General features: G+C 41.0%; 1 protein-coding gene across 1 annotated transcript; it reads right to left on the minus strand.

Annotated features, from left to right (window-relative positions):
* Nucleotides 1–319: 319 nt before the first annotated feature.
* PRKAA1 (protein kinase AMP-activated catalytic subunit alpha 1) lies at nucleotides 320–26,544 on the minus strand. Its single transcript, XM_075019450.1, has 9 exons — nucleotides 26,383–26,544; nucleotides 18,571–18,712; nucleotides 15,454–15,547; nucleotides 13,584–13,728; nucleotides 11,668–11,755; nucleotides 10,550–10,774; nucleotides 5,544–6,030; nucleotides 5,042–5,168; nucleotides 320–3,549 (listed from the first exon to the last, which is right to left on the minus strand). The coding sequence occupies exons 1-9, from the start codon at nucleotides 26,510–26,512 to the stop codon at nucleotides 3,305–3,307; spliced, it is 1,683 nt and encodes a 560-aa protein (XP_074875551.1). The 5' UTR covers nucleotides 26,513–26,544; the 3' UTR covers nucleotides 320–3,304.
* Between the last annotated feature and the right edge of the window lie 618 nt (nucleotides 26,545–27,162).

Genomic DNA, 27,162 nt, shown 5'->3' on the forward strand with positions numbered 1-27,162 from the left:
TCAGGCGAGCCGCCCCAGGGCAGGGCCAAAGGGGGCTCCTGCAGCGAGTATCCGGCGTTCCGTCCACCTCGAACTCCTTTTCGCAGCAAGAGGCCTTACGGGATCTAGGGAAAACGGTCAGTCAGGGGCCAGGCGAGCGGAGCTGGCGGCCCAGCCTGCCGGCCCAGCCGGGAGCGAGTGCTGCAGTCACCTGTTGTCATGTTGCTGCTTGTTCCAAAATCGCGATTGCTGCCGTTTCCAAAACAAGCGTTAACAGTCCTTGTCAATCTGTAACATAACCTAAGGCTACAAGACAGCACGCAGACGGTTTCAGACAAGATGGTTCAGCATTTCATGTTTACTTAGGTTTAAGTTTTGAAAGTTTAAAAAGTTACACAGTTATAAACAAGCACTTTTGCCATTCAGCTTTGTCAAAAGACATTAACAGAGGAAGTAGGCACATCTTTGTTCAAGAACAGGACTTTGTATCTTACAATGGTAATCAACCAGCAAAATAAAATTTATTTCCAAGGTTGTATTAAACGCACGTATCAAGACAAACATGAAAGTTGGTTGGTTTTGTTTTTTTAAATATTGCACCACCAAGATGAATTTTTATCCATTACCTATTGACTTACATTGCACATGGACAATCAGGTTCATCCATGTTTTTGAAAAAAAAAAAAAATACAATACAAAGGCAAGATAATTCAAGGTACTCCAATGGAGTAAGCTTGGGAATATAGAGTAACATACTTGACCAATGTGTGTATTTGCATAAGCTGCCTCCTTACAACCCTGGCAGCTTTCTTGGTGAAGTTCTGCTCACAGCCTATTGGCAGATACTAGTGTGGTCCTAAAAAAAAGGTCTGCAAGATCAGCAGGAACATGTGAAGAAAGCAGTTTCAAGAGCAAGATCTACAAAGCATAGGAAAGTCACACACCAGACAGCTGTTCTGGGTTAAAGTAGGTTGTCAGGCCCCTTTCTCCCTCCCTCACCCCCTATAAAAATCTCAGTTCAATCAGAAAACTTTTGGCCATCAAAACTGATTTATCATGCCAGTAAAATTTACTTTATTTAAAACTAAGCATACAGTACACTTCTGCCAGAAACTTACTTTAACCTCCAGATAGTAAGACAAAGGAAAAACCATGGTGGTCTTAATGCAAAGAGGGACAAAAAAGTATATAAAAATTAAAAGCTGTATATTAAAATTAAATGCACCTTGACACCTTGCATTTGTGATCAGCATTACAAGGAGGAGACATCATTTATACTTGGTTTAACATACACAAGAGTGATCCCAAACCAACTGCAGATGAGGAATTACCACAGTTAAAAAAGCTGTGTGTTTGTTCTATTTGTACAAGTGCAATATTTAACAATTTCAAAATAAAAGGGTAACAAAAATGAACACACTGATTTATTCAGTACATCAGAACCAATTCTTAGCAAGACTCAAAACAGGACTTAAATGTAGGATTTGCAGCTGGTCCCTCACATTGACTTCTCAATCTCAGGAATTTAAACCCAAAGCTTTATCTAAGGAAAATCTTCCACCTTGCATTACAGGGACCGTGCATGACACTTGAGGATAAAGAACTGAAGTTGTAACTTGTACCTACATACTAGACAGACCACACAATCGCCCAGCTCAGGACACAGTTACAGCAGTTCTGGGACTTAAAAGCAGCTTTGTTTCCTTCAGATTCTGTGCATGTTTGTAACAGATGAATTTCTGGACTGAAGCCAGCTGGCCTGGATTAAACTGTTCTTACATTTGTAACTAGCAGTTTTCCATGGATGAAATCTCAGTCATTGGCAAGAATCCCCATCCATTTTAAGAGTCCAGCTTTCACTGTTCATAGTAATGTCTTGACTTCCAGTCTCTCCCTGGGAGAGCAACCTTTGAAACTGAATAGGTCATTAAGTTTATTTTGAAGAAAACATTAATTCTTGAATGCAAAACTAAACATTTTATGACATCTAGTTTACTGTTTATGCCTATTAGTGCTAGATGAAAATGGAACTGTGGCTAATGATATCCAATTTGCAAGTAAATGTTTTTATGCAAGTGCTAGCTGGGATTTTAACATACAAGGTTCCGTTTTCTTCCTGAAACATTGCAAAAAACATAAATGCAGAAGGATTTATATTATTGGTAATTGCAATCTACTGTTGAAAACTTTTTGAATATTAGCACTCAAGTTTCCGTGATCAGTTTTCAACGTTCAACTGAAAAGTTGGACTATTTAATTTCACAATTAATTTAAATAGCAAAGTTTGCTATAAAGGTGGCCTCAGAAAACCTAACCTATACAGGTAGTTTCAACTGCAAAGTGAATTCTACATAGTATATGCTAAGTTAACATGTGATAAATAGCTGTATCAAAGTATTAACATATGTTTTTAAAAACTGTCAATTTCAGATTCTGGAATAGCATGCAACAGCCCTTAGGCTGTGCCCTTAACTACATGCACATGTTTCTAAGGAAAAGGATCCTCAACCTGCAGTAGCAGTGGGGATCTGCTGTGCTGCTACCACACTAAAGTATACGCACAGATCTGGAGCTTGCCAACAGTTCTCCTTCACAGAGCAATATTTCATTTTAGCCCACGGAGTGCCAAGTCTTCTCAGCATTAAGTCTCTCGCCATTGTTGTGGACTCAGTTGTTCTAGTCACAGCCCACAGAATTTCACCGTTAGTGCATTACAGAGCACCTAACATGCCTTTCCAACTGGTTGGATTTGTACACATTTAATCAAATTTATCAGTTGTTAAAAGTAGTACCTTCTAACACCTTAAACTATTCTTTACCATTTACTGTCAAGTAAGGGGGAAGAAACACAGCAGGTTTAACACATTACTGTTAGAAAACAGATGTTGATAGTTCTGACCAACTGAGGCACAACTGTAGGTGGTGACCAACAAGTCATATTTAGGTCACTGAACTAGTAAGTGTACATTTACTTACAGTGCATCAGATGTATGTATTACCAGTGAAAAAAACAAAAAGGTCTGTCTAACTTAAATGTTATATGCAGCCTAATGTGCGCTCAATGTAAAAGATTATGAACACTGCCCCAAGGGCATGTGATTTCCTGTACCTGTATTATGCTATTGGACAGCAGACAATCAGAATTCACTCCAGCTTCAAAATAATATACTTTAACTGCCCATAATCATTTTAATCCCTGTGCAAATCGTATTCTGTGGCTAGCTTTTTCAGCCTCTTAGTTAATTTAACTTGATTATAATTGGAAGCATCTGACTATGATTTAGGCATGCTTATTGCTATGAAAGAAATAAGCCCATCTTCAAAATTATTGTGCAAGTATTTTAATAAGATTTGCACACATCTCAAAAAATTCTATTGTATGACTCCCTGGTCTTGGAGTTAAGTCAGCTGTAGAAGAGTCAAGCGAAGAGCTCACTGATGAGGTAAGGGATGTATCTGCAGATTTTCCTTGCCCATCAGCATCTGAATCTTTTTGACAGGATCTGTAGTTGCTCACAGAACCTGATCTCTGTGGAGTTGCAGTCCCAGACTTTGCTTCAGTAATTTCATCTGGGGGGCAAGGGGAGAGAGGAAGAAAATTAGGTATCAGTATCAAATCAGTTGTAGGACAGCAAACATCTTCCCCTTCTCGCACTTCTAAACCTTGTTTTTTAAAAATCTGATTTATTCATTTATGTATTAATCAAATCTGGCTCAGCTCTCCAGGCTGCATCCCCTCCCAACTTCTTGCTCATCCCTGGCCTACTCATTGGGTGAGACAGAGTAGGGAAAAAGACTAGATATTATGCAAGTACTGCTCAGCAACAGCCAGAATACTAGTGTGTTATCAACACTGTTTTAGTCACAGATCCAAAACACAGCACTATATAGGCTGCTATGAAGAAAATAAAGAAAATAAACTCCATCTCAGCCAGACCCAGTACAGCAATGTACAGTCCAAGTCAAATTTAAATGCCTAGAAGCTAAGCCTTATCTTCACTAGGAAATGTTACTCACATGCTTACTTCAGACCTAAATTAATGTTTAAATTTGGGGGTGAGGCTCCAAAGGGAGTTTAGATTGATGCAAATCTCACCTCTCACAGTGTTGAGGATTAACCTAAAAATGTGAAATGATCTGATTCTTTCTATGCAAGATGTTCTTTGTATATATTAAGCTGACAGTCTAAAGACACTTAATCATTTGTAATCAGAAAACAGCTAGAATTCTTTAACCAAGGACATCCTGGAGTAATTGGGCCTTGAGGAACCTTGAAGAAGAAATAAAGACCGATAAGAAGAGAACGCCCTGCCCCAGAAGGCTCAGAAAGTTGAGTAACTGATAATGGGCATGATGTCAGTGGACATCTGCAGTAACTGCGGGAAAGGTAAAGGCAGCAGGGGGAGATCACAGCCACCGACTCAATTCAGGACCTGAAAGACTTACCCCACAACACACTCCTTGAGCATGCACTGCAGAATAGAAGAACACTGTACCTTTAATTCGAAGTGCAGAAAACCTTAGCCCAACAGAAATGGTGGCAGATAAGTGACTACCAATAATGATTTTGGGAAAGGACTTTGGAAACTAAGTGGGTGAATCTGAAACTGTATAAATTGCTTGCTTGTTTAACTGTAGAGTGTGCTAGCTTTGTGGAATTATCACCTAGCACCCATCTTTGTGCAAATATGAAATAAAAAGTGTCTCTCCTGAGTGTGTGATTATTGGCTTGTTGAACACCGGGTGACAAATCCACTTTTTGGACAACAGCAGTCCTGTCCCCATTTGCACTAGTGGTATTAGTACTGGTGCAAACACAAAATGTAGCCGTTCAGGAGTTGATATAGCTGAAAAGCTATTATTTAAGGGATAGAGCAGCTAATCATCTGATCACAGGAACACTAGACCAGGAAGGAATAAAGAAACACTAATACAGATCTAGATTGACTTAAACTAATAAAGGGCAATACTTACTTCACTCATAAACAAGTAAATTAAGACATGTTTGCATTTAGAATGATTTCCTGTACAACTCCATTAACTTATTTAAGTCTTCACATACCATCAATGCTACGAAAGTCCAGTAGGTATGTTCTGCTGTCCACCTGATACAACTGTAGACTCATTTTGGAATATGCACTTGTTATTGGATTCTTCCTTCGAACTCGTAGATAGTATGGATTTACAACCTAGTACAAAAGAGATTTGAGTTAGTTACCAGAACTGCTTGAAAAACAGTGCATATTGATTTTGTCATTTCAACTCACTGCTGTTATCAAGTGATTTCAGGCTTACCTGTTGGAGTTGCGATTTTTTTTTGTTTGTTTTAGGCAACAGAAAAACATTCCTATAGCCTCAACAGAAAAGTTAGACATTAGCAAGACCTTTTTTTTTTTTTCCACCTCCCCTAAACCCTTCCTGCACAGCAAGCACAAGCAGACAGCACAGGCACATGAGATTATCTTCCAGTACAGAACAACAGCTTCAGACCTCTAGGCTATGTAACTATACAGCGCAAACAAAAATTTACTGTTGTCTGTTGTAAAAATCCTTTATTCTTTTACCTTCCATTCATAATCCAGTTGTTTAATTGCTCGACAAACTTCAGCCATGATATCATTTGGTCGACTCTGACTCCGTATTCCCAAGTGCCACTTAGCTCTTCTTACACCTTGGTGTTTTGACTTCTGCGGATTCAGCTCATCAAGAGTGTGGCGAGGACGTGGTGCTTCAGCTACTAAAAATGGCACTCTTTCAGGATGAGGGCGAGACAGATGGTGATCATCAAGAAAAGAATCTGGTGGGCTTGTAGCCAAGTAGAAGTCTTTGGCCTCGTTCATTATTCTTCTGTTATCTATAATGAGGTGATAAGCAACTGCCAAAGGGTCCTGATGATTTCTGCTGTATAGACAACTTAGCACTTCCTCTTCAGTGCATTCAAACTTCTCACACACTTCTTTTAAGGCTTCATCATCAATCATAGTAGAGCTGTATGATGGGTCTTCAGGAAACAAGTATTTTGGAAGGTCCTGCTTAAACCATTCATGTTCCCTAGAATTAAAAATAAAAAAAGTCTGAGTGTATTTATGCAAAGCAAACATTTTTAATATTAAACTCTTTTAAAAATAAAATTATTTGTAGTCTGTACAAAAAGAATCACAGTTGTCAGTCCAAGTCCACTTCTGTGCAGCACAGACAATAAAACAGTATATCACAAGGAAAGTAATCACTGCCCTCACAAGATTTTGCTAAACATTTTGCAGGAGACTGAAAAAAAAATGCTCTTTCCTATAAGTTTTTCAACTACCAGAGGTCCAAAACTATCTTTGTATAACTCATCAACCAGCTTTTTATAAAAACGTTTTTGGTTTTGTTTTTTTTTTTTACTGCCACTATGTTAATTTTGAGATATTTTCAACTGAAATTCTTATATACTACCCACTTGAGTTGCCCCTCCCCAAGTACACACATAACAATACATAAAAAAATTAAGAAACATTGATGGTGAATAATTTTTTGGTAGATGTTTGGACACGGATTTTTGAACATCACATCACGTGCTCCCCAGCCCAAAGAAGCTGCCTATTATTTTTTCATTCAGAACACCCCCAGCTACCTCTTCAGGACTTAAAGGGGTTGAGGGAAGCCATGGAAGGGTCAGTCTGTACTGGTATTCATAAGAGGGAAACGGAAAGGTACAGAAGGAACCAAACACTTACATTGCCCAATCATACAGAAAAAATAAGATTGTTTTGTATGCCTAGACTAAGCTGCTTAACTAGCCAAAGGGTATGGCATGACACTAATTTTGAAAGTATTCTAGCCTATAGCATAAAGACTTGCTACAGATTTAAGAGCAGTTATATGGCTGTTGCAGTTTAACCCCAGCTGGCAACTAAGCACCACACAGCCACTCGCCCCCCGTGGTGGGATGGCAGGGAGAATCGGAAGGGTAAAAGTGAGAAAGAAACTTGCGGGTTTCTCCACAGCTGATACACAGGCCCATATGGAGGAAGCAAGATTCTCTTCAAATTCTCAGGGTTGGTTGGCCAATCCATCCACAGTTGGTGCCTCCATGTCTGTCCAGCTCATTATTACCAGGGTGCTGGCATATGACATCAGTGCACTTCGTACAAACTTTTGCTACATAGACTGCACGCAGCAGGTTTCATCCAGGTCTTTGGAAACCTGGTTGTCATCCAGGTTGCTATGGATCACCTCCACCACAACTAATTCCCTCAGATACTGGATGCCTCCCTCAGTGGTGGTCCATTTGCTTAGGGAATTTGCAAGATCTTCCTTGAAAGGATACCTGTCCTTCACACTTGATAGGAGTCACCTCCAAAGACTCCTGCCCCTTTTACAATCCCTTTGTCAATGGCTTTATCGCTAGCAAGGGATCCCAGCTGCCAGGCTTCCTTAGCCTCTAATTCCTGACTAGTGGACCCAATACCTCAGCATCGGAGTAGCCAGCTGAGAATCTGCTTGCCTGGTTGAGAGCCGAAATCTTTTTGCATACCTAGCAGCTCACTTAGGGATAGGGATCTGGATCAGGTGGTTTCAGTCTCATTTATGATTTCAGTCCCTCCCTCTTCCCATTCCTGTGACTGCTCTGCTGCTGAACAGGCTGCCTATTCTGATTCTCTCTCCTGCTCCCTCTTAAGAGAAGCTTCTTCATCCCTTACTCAACAAGTTGACTTCCATTTCAATTGTTTCTTTTAATTATAGGACCAACTGATACAGTTGAAGGCCAGGTCTCTGGCTTCACCACAGTATCTGTTGGTATGTTTTCAGATCAGAGACCCTCTCTTCTCCTTGAGGGTGCTGAAAAGTATTGAGCAGTGTTCAGGAGGTACAGGCCAGACCCCAGCACAGTGAGCTAAGTTGTGCCTCTTTGGAACAGCCAGGACACCTTTTTTCCAAACATTCTATCACTTCATCAGGATCCCACACTCATTTGGGAGTGAAGTCCCCAACTATCAGAGGTGACAAGCTTTCTAGATACCTGCCCATATTCTCCCACAGGCCTTGCTACCTGTAACCACACTGCCATGGTGCCTGGGTGATATTCCTAAATAGCTTGTCAACCTTAGAAGTAGTCAAAACAATATTCCTAAGAAATACCAGTAGAAGTATTTTGACCGTCCAACGATGTTCAAGATACTGAAGTTATTGTAACAAGGGAGAGAACATCACAGAAGGTGGTGAAGGTGCCATTCTGTATTTCCTCCACAAAAAAAACGCTCTCAGACAAAAGAAGTATAATCGTTAATTGTCTCCATGAGGTGGTACCCGGAGTACAGTAATGGCTTCAGTACAGAGCCCAAATACCAGATTAAGCTGAAGGCCAGTATTTTAGTAATACATCTCCCAGGCAAAACATCACTAAGCACTACAGAGCACGGCAAACTGCAAAAGCCAAAACCAGACTTTAACAGGTACAAGAAAAAAGAGAACACGGCACAGATCAGACAAACTGATATTGAGAACAGATAAATCAGTATCATGACCAGCAACCGTTAACAGATATAATAATTATAAATTCCATCTAATACACTCTGGTCAAATCTGTGATTATCTTAAACCCTTCGAGCCCCACACTGTGCACCAAAATGCACTGTCATGGTTTAACCCCAGCCAGCAACTAAGCACCACACAGCTACTCACTCACTCCCCACCAGTGGGATGAGAGTAAAAGAAGAGTAAAAGTGAGAAAGAAACTTGTGGGTTGAGATAAAAACAGTTTAATAATTAGAAAGAATTTTTTTTTAATTGTAAGGAAAAGAAGAAAAAAACAAAACAAAACAAAGAGAGAGGAAAATAAAACCCAAGACAGACAAGTGATGCAAGTGACAATAATTGCTCACCTCAAACCGATGGATCCCCAGCCAGTCCCTGAGCAGCAGCCAACCCCCACCAACCTCCCTCCCAGCTTTCTTTATATGCTGAGCATGATGTCGTATGGTATGGAACATCTCTTTGGTCAGTTTGGGTCAGCTGTCCCAGCTGTGTCCCCTCCCAACTTCTTGTCCCCCCCCAGCCTGCTCACTGGTGGGGTGGGGTGAGGAGCAGAAAAGGCCTTGACTCCCTGTAAGCACTGCTCAGCAACAATTAAAACACCAGTTCATTATCAACACTATTTTCAGTACAAATCCAAACAGCCCTATACAAGCTACTAGGAAGAAATTTAACTCTATCCCAGACACTAACTCTACCCCAGACAAAACCAGTATGATGGACCATTGTCAATGTGATCCTGAGAACCTGCCTCAGCACAAATGTACTGAGCAAAATACACTTTCACCAGAAGCAGCAGTTAATTTGGAAGCAGAAAAAGCTCTTCCTACGCCACTACACAGCACAGCCTTAGCTGGATGACTGAACCCAGAGGAGTATTTTGTTACTATTCACTGCAGTGGGCGTCTCTCCTTGCATGCACACACAGAGCCCCCTAGAAATATTAAGGTATTCAATTAAACTCAGTTTGTCCTTTGAACTGTGAGGCAGCACGTCTTATGGCTAATAGGACGGAACTGTTTAGGATTCAAAATTCATCCATGCTCTGTAACCAACATGTTTTAACATTTTTCACACCACTTCTCTTCCAGACTTATTTAACATGACTGAGATAAGCTAAGTTCCTATCCACTCAAGTTTTACAATGCTTAGTTCTCACAGTGCTTTGATTTCTGCAAGGAAGTACTTCCCATTGTAATACACTAGCAAGGGATAAGCGCACCACGTTTTTTGTTCTACTGAAAGAACAGGAACACTGCTGACTTCCTAACTTCCAACCCTAAAAGAAGCAGCATTTTCACTAAGGTAATATATCAGAGCTCTCTCCTTGAGCTTCTTACAAAGGAAACAGGCAAACCTAACTAAGGTGCTGCATAAAGTACAGCTCTATTGGCTACCAAATTTTTTTTTATTCGACCCACTGTACACTTGTCAAAGCAGTCACCTCCAGAATCTCCTCTTGGAATCTGCAGCCATGATGGCTATCTGTACCTACAAGCTTTAACTTATCAGTCAGTATTCAATGCAGTAATTATCATTCATACAAATTCATGCCAGGGTTTTGAAGCTAGAAAGTACTTCTTGCATGTGGAATATTCACAGTCTTAATAGATGATTTTTCAGAGTCTGAAGAAATATGAAGAAAAGCAGTAGTTATCAGATTAAAGAGCCATAATCTCCTCCCAGACATTTACAGTACAAAATAGTGGTTCTTAACATCAAAGACTTTTTTTACCCAGAGAAGTCAATACAGTGTACTTTTTGCAAACCATTCTGCAGCTAAACAGCTTTGCTATAGCAGTCTTAAACCTAAAGTTTCTCAGAATTTCTGTATGTAATGTGTATAATTTGTTTTACTGTAACCTCCAATAGATACTTCATTGGCCACTGGAGATCAGAACCATCAAAGCTAAAGCCAAACCGCCAGAAGTTGAATTTTTCATCTCAGTCTATAAAACATGGGAAAGATGTATGAATGATTTCTTTGTCATGTGTATTTGCACCGAGACTGTAATTCCAGCATCCTGTGATCAGACATCAGTTAGCGTTTTACCTAATGTCTCTGATGGTTGCTCTCTTCATTGGATCCACTTGCAGCATGTGCTTCAGAAGACTAATTACAGATGAATTCAGGTACTGAGGGGTATAAAAGATACCATCACATATCTTCTTAAAAAGCGTTGGCACGTGATCATCATCAAATGGAAGCGTTCCACATAACAAAGCATAGAGAATAACCCCACTGCTCCAAATATCTACTTCTGGACCTGCATATAATCTGGAAAAAGTTAACTATTAGCGATCTGTGTTTAATATATTTAATTACATTTTTTTTCCTCTTTCTTACATTGTATCACAATAATCAAAAAGTGTATGAACTTGGGACAACTGATCTGCAAGTACGATACCATTTCAGTTCTATGCCATGTCTCCCTTGAACTTTAGTGTCCTTCCCCTTCAAATATGTAACAGGGCGCAAGTATATAGTTTTTCTCTCTACTGTACAACAATAATCCACAAATGCAATTTCAGACAACAGCTAACTGAAAGAAACTTGCACCTACTGCTAAGAAACCCTGTGTTATACATTATTATCACTGTTTTAGTGGAATCTGTGCAAAGTCATCGATTCCCCAAAACTGGGAGGCTGACAAGTTTAAGACAAGTCCATATAGCAGAAATTGTCACATTCTGTTCTACTGCCTGAAGAGAACAGACATTTGGCCTTAAAGCAACAAGAGGCAATATTAGGATAGTAGCTGAACATAGCAGATTTGACAATCATCGAGTCCAAAAAACAGGGAAGTTGCCTTAAGACTGAGTATCTACTCTGCAGCAGATCTTTCACTGCTACTCAACTTCACAGCAGACTTTGCCCATAATTCTATCCATACCTTTACTTCCAAGATCTGAGCTGGAAGTGCGATTTTTAAACCAATTCAGGCACACTGGATTTGGGGCATTAAATATCACCTCCACCTTACAGGAACTATTCAAAGCTAGTTCATAGAAGCCTTAAATACACATTAAAAACTATCAAGACAATTAAAAGTTCAGCCCACAGTTTCTCAGCATCAAGCTTGTCAATCAAACTAGTTTTGTAGTCTTTACAATCAAGCAGCAAAATGACTTAAGTACATGCAGACATGTATCCAATATAAAAGAAACTACCTTCCTGAAATTACTTCTGGTGCAGCATAGTTAGGGGAACCACAGCTTGTTCTTAAAAATTCTCCATCTGACATCATATTTGATAGACCTGAAAGTGTATAAGAGTAACTACTAAAAATTCAGAGCACAAAATAATTTCACACTGCATATACCACCTAGAACAATTCCCTAGTAATTCAAATCAGAAAATTAACAAGTTTATCTCAGTAAAGAAATAACATTGTTTGGAATTACTGAATTTTTTTATACGAGCATGCCACATACTCCTCCATTTAGTTTACCAGAAAATTGAGTAACATCAATTTATTATTGTACACAACCTAAAAATATTTGATAACAATATTCATTCCAAGACAAAAACCAGTTCAATTTGGATGACACAGGCATGACAGAGAACAAAGTTGCTTTAAGGGAGATTGAGCAGCATAGCAAGATAGGATTTTGGTCATTAATAAGAAAGTCTTAAAAACCACATTTGCTTCTAAATGCCAAAGTGGAAGATGCTACAACAGAATTGCCTAAAATTCTGTAAGAGATTATATAGAATAAGGGAAGTGAAAATTTAGACACCTACGCTGCTCAGCTGATTCCTGAACCACTGCAGTTTAGTAGTTTGATTGTAGATATTCTGAGAGTAATTAAAGTGTACTTTAGAACTAGGCCATCTTCACTCAGCAGCCCTCAGTATAGCCTAGCATCAGTAAAGAACTACCACTTCTAGAACAGCTGTGGAAAACATCTTTTGATTTCCTCTGTGGAAGCTGCATGATCAGAACTACCATAAGCCAGAAAACTCTCCAAGAAGGAATTATACCCTTTTATGGGATGGGGAGTGGATGGGGTGGGGGGGACGTGGGGGCAGGAAGAAGATGAAAGTACAGCTTGGGTAGCTTTCATATTCTAATACACAAAAGCTTTTATTAAGCTCTTGTTTAATACACTAGCCATGATTAACTGAATGCTACAGCTTTGCTGAAACTTAAGTTACAGGAAGGTGGGGTTTTTTTATAAGTTACTGTATTTCATTTCTTCACCACATAGGCCATTTCACCCAAAGCATTTTCTATACAGAAGTCAGTACAACTCCCAGTGCCCACATACTTGAACACCACATTTTTAAAATATTCTTAGAATACTCTGCATTATGTAGCGCCTTTCATCAAAGTGCTTTAAAAGGGCAGGTATTATCCAATATGTCTACAAGAGATGTATCATCATGACATAGCAGTATGGGTACCTTACTATGCTTATATGGTGAGGTCTCCTGATTCAGATAGTTTCAAGCTGCCGGTCTTCTCAGCAGCTGTGTCACTAACAGCTAGTATAAACAATTAAGCATTCTGATTAGTCAGGCAGGTATATAGCAAAAAAGCCCAGAAGTCTACAAGATTAACACTTCTTATTTCACCTTTTATGCTTTAATTAAATTTTTTTAATCACATCTTTGGAGTTTAAGTGAATTTAGAGTATTTTAATAGGAGGACTAGTGTATTTTACTACAGCAATATGTGAACTATAACAATCATGATGAACTGCCCTTGCACTGTACTTCCAAGAGAGCTAAGTATCTATATTTTACACATGGTAAAACATGCAATAGGAGTGAGTTCTGAAGTGGAAAGGTCAGGAACTAAGTCTATTTAGCATTTCACAGAAAATATTCTTAAGCAAAACCAAACAAATCAGTTCACAATTTCATCCAGTCAAATACCTGAAAAGAAAGCTTGAGAGGAAAACAAGTTCTACGCATGTGCAAAAACATAATTTTGCTTTACATTCATACTCTTCAGGTTCTTGCATTGTGTCCCACCACCAGGATATTCAAGTATACACATCTTATTAAATATTTCCCATAGTAATTATCAGGATCTAAATAACACCAGAAATGCGATCAGATATGAAATAGAAATGCTTACCAAAGTCAGCTATCTTGGCATTCATGTGTGCATCGAGCAGCACATTTTCAGGCTTCAGATCTCTATGTACTACCATATGCCTGTGACAGTAATCCACACCGGAAAGGATTTGCTGGAACAGACGTCTACTTTCCTTCTCATCAAGCTAAGACAGATGAAGGTTTTAAACAATTATGAGACAGCAGAAGATAGCTTGGTTTTCATTTATATAAATTAAAGGAAATTTTCCTGTGACCTAAAGTTATCATTTATAGTTTCGATACTTTATACAAGCAGATTATCAGAACTTGTAGCAGAAAGCTTCATAGTTTACATCATCTTGTGTGTACCACAGCTCTAAAATGACTAAAATAAAACATACCCACCAACTCAGAAAGTCACTGAAATTTCTCAATCACACTTTTGAAATTGGTTAGGCAGATGTTACATATGCAGTAACTAGAAACATTAGCACCCAAACATTGACTTTGTCTAAGTGGAATATCAGTGAAACTTTGACATTTAAGCACAACCTAGGATTTAAATTGACAAAAGCTGCTGACATGCAGCACAGAAGTAATAAATTTTAGATGCTATTTATGCTATTAGCAGCTAGCCCCAAACAGCACACTTAGTTGGGCATTTCCTATGAACATGCCCTAATCCATGTCAAAGTTTGTTCTAACAACTAACTAAAAGTATCTTGGCTTGTCAAAAGTGACTTCAGAGCTTCCACAGAAACCAATCTACTACAAGAGGGTAATGAGGGCACAATGGCAGCTTTCCAATAATGGGTTATACTGAAGAAATAGCTTTCAGCTACTCCAGCCGGATACATAGCCATCCAGTTTGTACCCAGTAATTGTAAATTAACATATATCAGTATCACCAGAGAGCAAAAATGCTATAACGAAGTCATACATAAAGATCTGCAACATGTTAACATATAACCCTTCTTACTTTCAGAACAAGATGTAGTCATAAAGTAGATTTTAATTGCTAACAGCAAAATTAATGCTGAATATATAAAAAACAAACCTTCATTTAACAGAGTGTGACTGGTAGCCCCTGCTCCCAGCCCCTGGTAATGTGGTTAGCATAACTAACGCCATTTTATGAAGCAAGCAACCATGCTCTGTGACCACAAGTCATGTATTCATGCCCTTTCCCTCATTATCAGGTCCTGAAGGTCCTGTGAACCAAGTAGACAAACCAAACAGATTTCTTCTTGCCATCCTCACTGGTCTCAAGGTTCCTGGGCGCCAGGCTGACTATGCCCTTCCTTACCGGCCTTGAAGGTCCCAGGCACCCAGCCAGCCAGGGGCTGGTGATGATCCCATCCCAGAAGAGGGAAGTGTAACAGCACCCAGAGCACTGTCCGTAAAATCGACTGGTTACAAATCCTAAGTGGGGAACCTGGACCAGAACCACTGCTGGACAGTGAGACCTGTGACCCTGCAGTGGCCAGGGAGACCTCCACTGTCCTCTGCTTCCTCCGAGGACTGAGCGAGCGACTCGTGTTCTTTCATATGATTTTCGACTCTAGACTGTGACTGTTATATTGAGACAGCAAGCCATGTATTACGATCTGACATGATCTGCAGAGGGTCTAGGTGATATCGTAAATTGTATTATAAATTCTGTATTGCGCTACTTATAGATTTTACTACATTGATTCTGCCTGTAGAAATCCTCTGCCATTCTAATCATCAATTCCGTGCTACGCTAATCATAATACCCTGTCAAGAAAATAAAGCTTTAATCATATCATTCTGCCAAGGATCCCCAAAAAGAACCTGTCTGTCCTCCCAGTGTCAGATGACACAGGAATGTTGCAAAAGTAGTTAACAGAATGCAAGTAATTGATTTGTAGAGGTAGACTACTACTTACCCTTCCATTTTTACAGATATAATCAAACAGTTCTCCTCCCGAAACATATTCCATCACCATGAAAATGTCAGTTGGTGTACTGATGACTTGGTACCTGATAAGAGAAGGTATCTGTTAGTCTACACACTCAGTAAAAGATGTTAGTGACATTTAGTTAAAACCAAAGTTGTGCAAAGAATCAAATAAAAGTATACTTTAAAATATTTATCGGCCAATTTTCAGCTACTGGAATGACAGTATTTTTCGGAAGCTATTCCCTCTCCTTTCACTATGTGATGCCATCCTTGCTAAGACTAGCAGGAAATTCGTATTCCCCACCAGAAGCATCAGCCTTTTTACTTTCAGAGGACTAAGCTTAGTCCAAATGATTGCTATGAAACTATTTACAGTGCTGCCTCACCGACAGCTTGGTGCAGCGAGGAAGGAATTCAAAAGGACTTTGCTAGCACCTCAAAAATACACACTTTTCAACCTTAACGTGCAAAAACCCTGACTTGCCATAAATAAAAAGTGTACTTCAAGACTAGAAAAAAAATTGTTCTTCATAATCATGAATTTCATCTTTTACAAAGGGACCTAAATTTGTCATTAGTATTTAAGAGTATTTACACTCTGGTTATTATATCTTTATCATTCTACTTCAATTAAGTTAAAAAAAAAAAAAAAACACCCAAACTTTGAAGTTTCGAAATAACTAGTTTATGGCCAAACTCCCTATTTAAAGAGATTTTGAGTTTGTTCTACATATCTGTACCTAAAAGTTGTTTAATTTTTTACTCTCACAGCAGTCAGAAGTGATCAATTTTTAATGGAACAAGAAAATGAACACTGGTAACACTTTAGCCAAAATTCAGATATGATATTCAGAAGACAGGAGGTAGCAATTGGATAAAAATGAATGTATCAAGGTACTAGGGTTAAGCATGCAAATATCCGATTTGTAATAAATAACTGAATTCACACATACACTACAGAACTGCAACATTCTTCAAAATGCCAATTCCAAGACAAAGGAGAAAACAGACATGCTTCAGCTTACTGAGACAAGTTATTCTTCAACTACAGAGACAGCAGTGAGTTCAGACTATCCAGGTGAATGTGTGTGTGCACGTAAACCTGTGTGTATCTATTTTAACAGCTTAGTATTATTGTGTAACATTTCAATAACCTCAATAACTTTCTGAGGCAGTTATCAACATGAGATCTTCGAAGTTAGTTTTCGCAAAAATCTAGCCCAAAATGCTTTACCTTTACTGATTTTCTCTCTAATACCATGGTTGAAAGTACCTCATGTACTTAAGTATCAGCAACATTGTGAAGCCACGGCTAAGACAATACTACAGAAATAGTATTTTAATCCTTTTAACCCAGAAGTTACATCCGAGCTTCTCTACAGTCAGCTCATTTTTCTGGTTACGGAAAAGGAGGCTGTGGAGTAGTTACATACCTACAATATAAACAAGGCTATCAAACCACACAGCATAGATGACCAGAATGCAAAAAGAGGCAATTTTATGCAGGAAAACAAGATGCATTATATTGCTAGAGGTCAAAAACCACAAGAGGAGATGCTCCAAAAGTTTTCATTTAAAGCATGGTATAGAAAGAAAACCTTACTGCAACAGGCTTGCAGTTGTATATACTGCTAAAGCCATGTATGAAATTTTTCATAAAGTACAGCATTGTTCCAAATTAGACATTGTGTAATTTGTAATATTAAGCTGAAGCACTAATAGTTCTACTAGCACGAGCAGCATGATCCCAAGTTACCAGCAAGTCTACCTGCATAACAGTACCAATTACACCTCGGACACTACACATAGACTAGTAACTCTTCTGCTTTAGAAATGCAGGCTGACCAACTGAAAAGTTCTGGATCCATCAATTTTTTCATCATCTCCTACACCTTGTCCTTTCTCTCCACATGCAGGAGAAAAAATTCTCCCCACAATTCCCTGAGACAGGAACTTGTCATCTGACACCTGTTAAGCTGACTTAACAGTTTAGCAACACCACAAGTACACATTCCTGTTCCATCCCCCCCCCCCGCCCCGTATCTTGGCTGGTACACTGACACTTCCTTTTTTCTTTTTTTTTTTTGGCTACAGGTATGTGCTTTGGACTCGTTTATGAACTCTTAACTGGCAGCACTAGCAATTTCGCAGCTCCATCAGCTCAATGGTCTTCTGAAAACTAACCCACTGAAGAAGTTAGTGAGTTATCTTACACAATCCAATTCAGCTTCAGTGCAAGAGCTATTGCCAAATTAAAGGGAGTGTATAGGGATGGCATCTGTCAGTGGCAGGAGGGTCTTAAGACAATACTCTGCCAATAAAAAAAACTAATACCAACACCATGATTAAGACAGTGAAAGTCACCCACACTCTGGAGCTGCAGGTTAACTTTACAAGAAATTAAAGTCAAAAAAGTCAGTGGCATTTATAATTTATTTCCTCAGACCAGATATGAGGGGTCTACTCTGGGACATATTTAATTGTGCTCTGAACTCCACTAATGAACTGTTGATCAACTTAAGTAAACACTGTAAATACCACATTCAGACGATCGGTAGCAGCTATATTGAAGAATTCTGAACTATCAATCACATTTAACAAACTGCACATCCTTAATTCAGAAAAATTTTGCAGAGTGCCATCTACATTGGAAAACCATAGATCACTGACCAGCACATCACTAAAAACATTTCAAGTAAGAAAACACAAGAAACTTAACTATAGAAATGCCTTTTACAATCTTGTTATTAATAGCTCATTTTCTAAGCAGAAAAAAGATCAAATATAACCAGAAAAAGAAAACCAAAGTAGCAGCTAAAAACAGAGGTGGATGCCACTAGAAGTATCTATCACATCATTACCTTTTATATACCTGTCCAAAGAATTTGTAAGCAAAGATCTAATAGAAGCTCTCCAGCCTGCAGAGAAGATCAGTGTGTGAAAACACATTACAGAGGACACTGAAAAGGGCTGCATACTTGGAAGCTGCTACTTTCCTGACAAGATACTGCTAGTAATATTGCCCTTTAAACATGTTTCAGTTCGGTGAGAAGAAAAAGAGATTACTGCTTAAATATGTTTGATTATAGCAAGCAAAACTTACAGCTTAATTATATGAGGATGCCTGAAGAGTTTGAGGTTCTGAATTTCCCTGCGGATTTTTCCTACAACATCAAGGCTGCGAATCTTCTGTCGATTCAGGATCTTCACTGCAACTTTATGCCCAGTTAACTCATGTTTGCCAACTGTAAGAAACAAGGAAGTATTTAGTCAGCATTTTCAATTGCTCTGTAAAGACATGAACTTGCCCATTTTGGCTGTAGCCAAGAAATACAAGTTAGGATGTCAGCATTCCACATATCCCCATTATCTTTCAGAAGGTTGAAAACCAGATGGCACATCATGTCTTCTGCCCTACTCCAATTTCTCCCACAACTCTATCATTAGAAGATGAACAGGATACATAAGAAAAACCTTAAACCTAACCCTCAGAAGTCTTGCAGCATGACTACATTTTTTCCACTATTGCAAACAAAGAAAGCATATCCCAAAACACTGCCATCCTTGATAATTAGGGAGACCATTTTCTCTCCCCACGTAACTCACTCCAAGCTTTTGGCTCACTCGGTAAACCACTCAGACATGTTTTCCTGCAGTTCCTCTACTTTATCTGCATGGATCACTAACTGCAGAAATCACTGCTATCCTTCCTTCAAGAAGCCTGTTTCAGCAATTTACTCTCAGTTACCACTAAGAATATCTGATCAGTTTACTTGAAAAAAAATTATTTATCTGTTCTTGGAGCAGTCTGACCCTACTGCACCACAGTCTGTGCAGTAAACACCAAAGCTTTGTTTTCTAAAATAAGTGGCAAAAGCTACAGGAAATGCACAAAATAAACTGCAGTAGTACCTACAAGAAGCAATGCAAATGTGCAAACTCATACATTCCTCAGTTTCTTTCCTACTTCTAGAGGTGTTTCATTTTTCTTTCAACAGAGGAACTCAAAAGGGTAAAATATTTCCTAGACAGTTACCACTCTTAGAAGTCCTTAATTTTGCAGGTGCTATTGGAAGTAGCCACAAGAAAGTTGCTAAGAATGTTTTTCTGAAACCCAATACTGGATCACAGATAAACCACAGAAGGTAAGTATCTCTTCCACTAGAAGACTCTGCAATCTGCATTGGTTTCTGCATGCAGTGATTGTAACTACAACACTTTCCTTCGCCACCCTGATACCTACCTTTTGAAGATAAACCAGATTCCAGGGACACCTACATGGTTCATCCTCATCCACCTGAATGGACATTGCTAACAGACCTGTGCTGAACAGATTACACACTCATCTGGGTGCCTCTCCTTGAGAGCTTATCTAAGCCCCAGGCTTCAAGCTTTATTTAAATATATCCATGGGAAGCTGTGATAAATGGTAGTGATCCACAAAGATATGTCTGCGTGCAAGAGATAATTTGGACAGAATTAGCAAACACCTATCGATCTGTAAATCTCATTCCCAACACAAGACTTCCCTGCTGCCTTCTGCCTCTATATTGAGCTAAAAACTAATGCAAGTGAGAAGAAATTCGTAGCAGAGACACAGAGATACTGATAAGCATTTGAGTGATTACTATTACAACAAAAAGACAGCCACTGTGTAAATAAAGCCATTTGTCTAAATTCCTGTATGGAAGTAACTAAGTAGTGGATTACCCGAGACCCTGAACCATCACAATGTGGCGGAGAGATGCCTTTTGTACCTGAGAATACAGAAAAGCTCCAACTTCAAGATGAAAAAACCCACACTGCCTCAGTCAGAGAAACCATTAGCTAAAAGCAGCTACAATAACCAAGACACTGGACAGGCACATTTGCATGGCTGAGGAATGCAGGACAAAGCCCACATCCATCACCAATTCTAGACAGACCACAAAGCATTGGTAGATGAGTGCATAGTATTGGTAGATGAGTGCATAGAACTGAAAAATCATGTCACCTATGAGAATTACTTGCTTTCAAACAGTTCTACAATTAAAGCAATCACATCCCCTTTGTTTTCTTCAGTTCAAATGTGATTGGAACCCAACAAATTATATCACCTATGTTCAAACCCTAAGGAGTAACAAATCATTAACATAAAACATTAGAAACGTAACTATTCCACTTGAATTACAAAGTCTTTGCCTATCAATAATGTGAACTGAAGTACGCCAGAAGTATCTGAAAAAAATCTTTGATCAGTAAGTTAAAATTTAACATTAATTTTGACTAGTAAGAAACAGTTTCTTAGAAACTAACCAAAAATCAGCTGACACATGAATTTGCATCTTCCTTTGCTTTACAAAGAAGGTGTTTAATTTAGTGTCATATATTTGAGCAATTCTACAGCTTAGTGTATAAATACTCAGTTCTGACATACATTGTGTTATAAAGCCTCACTTACCAGCCAATTTGTTTCATTTCTGGTTTGCCAGTCTAACTTAGATGAAAACAGGAATTTCATTAGAACTCAGAAAAACATCAGAAAGTAATTTATTAGCTCCAACAATCTGTGTGCAAGGCACATAAGAAAATAGTTTTTCAAAACACATTTTTCATTCAAATTAACTAAACAGTAACATTTGCAGTTGACCAAAACCACTTCTACCTGCCACAGCTTTCAAGATTGTGTGCCTCAAGCCTTGATTTTATTCACTGACTGGGAGAAAACAAGGTTTTCTGCTTCTGCAACTCTGTTTGCCAACTGTCAATAAATTATTGTCATGAAAACACTGGTTTTGCACAGGTGCAAAAAGATCCCCAAAAGCCTGTTCACTTGCTTAAGACACTTCACATTGAAGCACTATTTTCTTCAGTAATTTTTGTCTCCCTTTTTCAATTCAATTTAAAATTAGAACGAATCTAGCTTTTTAAGATACAAGTTTCCAATAACCATCTCCTTCATAAAATAAAACTGGTTTATTCGATATAGTTCAAGGTATCTGTTATCAGTAAAACAGCAGACTAACTGACGTACTTAAGAAGACCACAAAGGCCTTGTGAAATAAGATATCCTTTGTATACACAATGCATGCCCTGCTAACGACCAGGCCCCTGAAGAACTAAAAGACTGATAAGAAGGGAACATCCTACCCCAGGAGGCACTAAAAGTTGAATAATTGCTAACAGCCATGAAGTCGGGAAAGATCTTCAGTAACTGGGGAAAAGGTAAAGGCAGCAGGGGGAGATCACGACCACCGACTCAATTCAAGACCATTTGTGCATTTCGCACACCAGGTAAACAACCCCACTTGTGGGACAACATAACAGGTAACAGACTGCAGACTACTTTTGAATTTGGCATAAAGACAGAACTTAAAGCAAGACCTCAGAGGATAACATCATGTAGAAAAGTAAGCAGCCAGTGTTGCCATTCCACAACCTACTTTGTACTACCTCTTGACAGAAGTTTTACCTACAAGAAGGGAAGGCTCACAAATTATAACTTATCAAAACATATTAATGTTACTCACCCTAATCCTGAACCAGCTATCAGTCCTTCAAAAGAATAACTGCAAAAAGAAGTTCACTTTACAGACTTAGTATTTCCCTGTATTTCTTTATTCTCTGATAATACCAATTGCCTTCAAGCTTCACTATGGCTACGCATAGCACCAAGATTTCCAAGAGGGTGGCAAGAGTCTCAAAGCAGCAGTGCCTTAACTGTTGAAGTGCAAGAGCAACAGTCTCTAAACTTAGTCCAGCAGGTCTTCAATTAGAAAATGAAACTGTTTATCAGGCCATCCAGAGTAAATACAACATTCTTATGAAATCATAGAATCATTTAGGTTGGAAAAGACCTTTAAGATCATCAAATCTAACTGTCAACCCAACACCACCATGGCCACTAAACCATGTCCTGAAGCGACTCGTCTACGCGTTTTTTGGACACCTCCAGGGATGGTGACTCCACCACTTCCCTGGGCAGCCTGTTCCAATGTCTGACAACCCTCTCAGTAAAGAAATTTTTCCTAATATCCAACTTAAATCTCCCTTGCTGCAACTTGAGGCTATTAACTCTTGTCCTATCACTAGCCACCTGACAGAAGAGACCAGCACCCGCCTCACTACAACCTCCTTCAGGCAGTTGTAGAGAGCGATAAGGTCTCCCCTCAGCCTCCTTTTCTCCAGACTAAACAGCCCCAGCTCCCTCAGCCGCTCCTCACAAGACTTGTGCTCCAGGTCCCTCACCAGCTTGGTTGCCCTTCTCTGGACACGCTCCAGCACCTCCATGTCTTTCCTGCAGTGAGGGGCCCAAAACTGAACACAGGACTCGAGGGGCGGCCTCACCAGTGCCCAGTACAGGGGAACGATCACCTCCCTGCTCCTGCTGGCCACACCATTTCTGATACAGGCCAGGATGCCGTTGGCCTTCTTGGCCACCTGGGCACACTGCTGGCTCATATTCAGCCAGCTGTCGACCAGCACCCCCAGGTCTTTCTCTGCCAGGCAGCTTTCCAGCCGCTCTTCCCCAAGGCCTGTAGCGCTGCATGGGGTTGTTGTGACCGAAATACATGTATGGGTCATTAAATTTGTATAAAAAAGAGCTGAGCAAACATATGTTGCATTTAATGAAACAGTTCTGCAATAGGCCAAAAAGTCAACCCGAGGCTCAGAGGAAAGCAGTCTTTAAAAGTACGAGCTTAACAAATATTTTCATCAACATAAAAACACCCACAAATTAATGCTGTACAATGGCATATTGCTGCACAACACTTGATAGCAAACTGATCTTCACTGTCCATTTCCATGTCTCTTATCACTGCCTTGACTAAGACAAGCTATTTACAGCAGTTCTGCAGTCTGTGCAGACCAGGGTTTTAACCTAGGTCTATACACTGGAATAAATACTGTGTATTTACAACCTTAAGTGGTATCCCTCATTTTCTCAGTAGAAATCACTGGAAGCCTGACTACTCTTCCTTTTATGAAAGCTAACTTTATTTCCAAAAGTACTGGGAAAGCACTTGGTTTCAGCAGCAAACACCAGCAGTGTTTTTTGGTTTGGTTTGGTTTGTTTTTTTAAAAAAAAAAAAAAAATAAAAAATTAATTAAAATAGGGATAGATGTTTTACACTGAATCCTGGTAAAATTCAAATAAGAATGTGTCTTACATAATTCAGTTAGGTTCAGTACTCTCTTCTACCCCACAGCTTTTCACTTCTGTGGCATTTTAGCTTTGCCTAGATACTGGCTAGAAACAGCCATCTCCTCCATGCCTGTCCATCTGAGGCACAGTCCAGGGAATTGAGTCGGTCAGTAGTTAATTCAGGCTAGTACAGCCAGATGAACAGTTAAACTGGAAAAACATCGCATCAGTAACAGTTACCTGTGAGGGTAAAAGGGTAGGCAGCAGGGTGAATTCATCTGACAGCTACCTTGACAGCAGGAGACCTTTAACAATTACTAAGGAAAGCACTAGTTTTCCAGTTCAATCTTTTCAGGCTGCCACTGCTGTTAAAATTAAAGGTGCACTTTCAAGAAGTCGTATGCCTGACTCCCTACATCACGTGAGCTCAAGGAAAACCCTCACTGAATTTAAAAAATGAACACTTTTGTCACAGTTTTTCCACTTTATTGTCAATTGATGAAACTATATCAGAGTCACCAGAGAAGGAAGATGATGAGAATTACAGGAAAACAATCACAGATCTGGTACTAAATGAAGAAAATGTATGCTCAGGAGGAAAACCAGTGCATCATACATGAATATGTCCTTTGTTAAGTACCGCTAAAGCAAGACAAAACTAATACATTATATCTTCTAGGGACAAGAGAAAAAAACAAAACTTAAAATAATTTGTATATGGAAACAGAGCATTAGTCCATGAACACTAACACTTGCTTCCAGATCTTAAATAAGGTGTTCAGCATGGAGAATGATGCTGCAATTCACAAGGCTGCTTCTTCCCCATTCTTAACAAAAAGCTATGTTCATACATGCATGTGTACTCTTCACACAATCAACTGTTACAAAGCAGCCTAAAGGAACATCTAGCACAAATCAGATAAGGCAGACAGAGGGGTATTATGGAAATAGAGCAATAATAAAACTGGCAACTATTTTTTTTTCAATTAAGTCTTTCAAGCTAACTGTATTTCATGAAATATTAACAAGTGACGTTCAATAATATATTAAAATTCTAACAGTAGCTCCACAAATTGGCTATCTTTCCATGTTTCAACTTCAGACACGTTTTTGCCAATACAGGTAAAAACAGCAGCAATACACCAACAGCACTGTTTGAAATCTAAGAGCATATTAGAACATTTATGGGTATGCCAACCTCAGTTTTGTGCAGTGCACTGGGGTAAAAAAATACCCAAACAAACCACATCTTCGACTTCTCCCCTCAATCATGTAGTCCCTCCGTGATGAAAGAGAATCTGATGACTGTCTTCAGCCTCTTCTCATTTCTTCTCTGTTTAAAGAGGTGCTAAGTTCCCAAGGAAAGGAAGGGTACTCCAGCTGCCAGTTGGGGGTCACTGCTCCAAGAGGCTGGAGGTGGGGGTGTCACTTTATAAGCCTGCCTTGAAAAGAGAAGACTCAAAGGGCTCTACTCTCAATTTTCTGCTGCTTTCCTAGATAGTTTTTGAGACAAATATACTCCTGTTTTCTATACATTCTTCAGAACTCGCCAATAGTTGAAAGAGCTTGTACAGAGAACATAAAATAGAAACATCTACACTGAAAAAAGGTATCATGTTAAAAGTCAGTTAGCACATTAGATACAACAGGATAACGACGAGCAATCAAGAAGTTAAATCAGGTGTTTCTTACTGGTTATAACAATGAGCAATCCACTAGGTTAACCATAAAAAAACCTTATGAAGAATACAACCTGAGTCTAATCTAAATCGTTTGTGAAAGGATGTTCTCAATGTGCATAACCCCAATATTTGAACAATTCTTGCAAACAACACAGCAGGAACAGTGCGAGCTAGTGCACAGTTTTTCCACCTGTGGCGGATGGCATCAAGGGAAAGTTTTATTTCTATTTTATTTCTACTAGGCTTCAAATTTGCAGCATGGCATCTGCAGCCCTACTGGGAAAAGTTTTTAAAGTCTGAGCTGAAAAAAACTTTGATAACTGCCAGTCAACTAGATTTAGCATAAAGTCTTTCCGTATCTGTGCGTCAGCCGTGCCACCAGTTAATCCAGTAACCCCAGACTCGTCTTTTTATGCCTTTTTCTTCCTCTCGAGGGGGGGAAATCTTCCCTTCCTTATAAGGACAAGTGCTAGTATTCGTGCAGCAGCATGCAACGCACAGACAGCTCAGGAACTAAGTCTCGCCTACTTCCGTTACGCATCCGGTGCTCTTTTAAATAAACGCAGCCTCATTAGCTCCCAGTAATTACTTCCGTAAACACGGACCTGTTTCTCGCCCGGCCACGACTTCCCGCTGCGGGACCGAAGTCCCAGCCCCGGCAGGCCGGCTCACACACACCTTCTCTTGCCCGCAGGCGGCCGCAGCCCAACAGCCGCCGCCCCCGCAGGACCGCGCTCGGCCGGCCGCCCCCACCCCGCAGCCACGGCGGCCGGGCCCGAGGGTCCCGCTAACGGCCCGCCGAACGCCTTCCGCCGGCTGACCTCTAGCCGCTCCTCCCCACCCCCCGCCCGGTGACTCACCCGCCCCGGCGGGGACGGGCGGGCAGCGCCCGGCAGCTCACGCTTCCCGGCGTCGCCCCCGGCGAAGCTCAGCCCGCCGCAGAGCCCTGGGCGGGAGGCGGAGAGGGGCCAAGCCCCGGCGGCGGCGCAGGCCCCCGCGGCCCCCCCCCCTCCTCCGGCGGCCCCCCAGCCGCCGCTCTCCGCCGCCCGGCGGGGCCGTGCCGCTCCGCTCCGCGGGGCAGGCGGCGGCCCCGCTCCCCGCCGCTCACCCTTGACTTTGCCGAAGGTGCCGACGCCGAGCGTGTCGCCCAGGATGTAGTGCCCGATCTTCACCCGCCCGTGCTCGTGCTTTTGTTTATCCGCCGCCGCCATCTTGAGCCACGGGCCGAGCCTGCGCATAGTGCCCGCCCGCGCCGGGCCGGGCCGGAGCGCCGGCGGGGGAGGAGCAACCACACTGCGCCCGCCCGCACCGAAACCCGGAAGCGGACGCCGCACCTGGCCGCCTTCCCGCCCTCCCCGAGGACAAACCATGGCGGTCGGGCGCGGGGGGAGGTCCGGACCGGCCTGGCTCGGCTCGGCTCGGCCCAGCCCGGCGGCGTCCCGGGGGATGCGGTTCCTGCCGGCGGGGCGAGGCGGCGGGGTGGGAGAAACAGCCCCCAAAGGCCGCGGAGCGGAGCGAGGGGCCGGGAGGCGGCCCCGGTTTTACACCCACCCACCCGAGGAGCAGAGGGAGCTCACCCCGGTTCCGGGACCGGGGGGGAAAGCGGGCGCAGGACTGGCTCCTCGGCGCCGGCGGCGTTTTCCCTCAGCGCCGGTGCCGTGCGAGGGTTTGGCCTGGGCTCGGCGGTGTCGGGGCCGGCGGGTCTAGAGAGACACCGCCTGGAAGCTGAAGCTGCCTCGTGTTGCCTGCAGGCTGGCGCCGCCATCGCCTCAGGGCCTGTGGCCGCCAACGGCGGGCAGCTGGGGCTAAGCGCTTCCCACAGCGCGGGTTGTCGCCCTTGGCGCCGAAGCGAGGAGATGGAGGGAGCGTACACGTACTTTTAATTAAG

The sequence above is a fragment of the Buteo buteo genome, chromosome Z, assembly GCF_964188355.1.
Source record: "Buteo buteo chromosome Z, bButBut1.hap1.1, whole genome shotgun sequence".
Classification (NCBI taxonomy): Eukaryota; Metazoa; Chordata; class Aves; order Accipitriformes; family Accipitridae; genus Buteo; species Buteo buteo.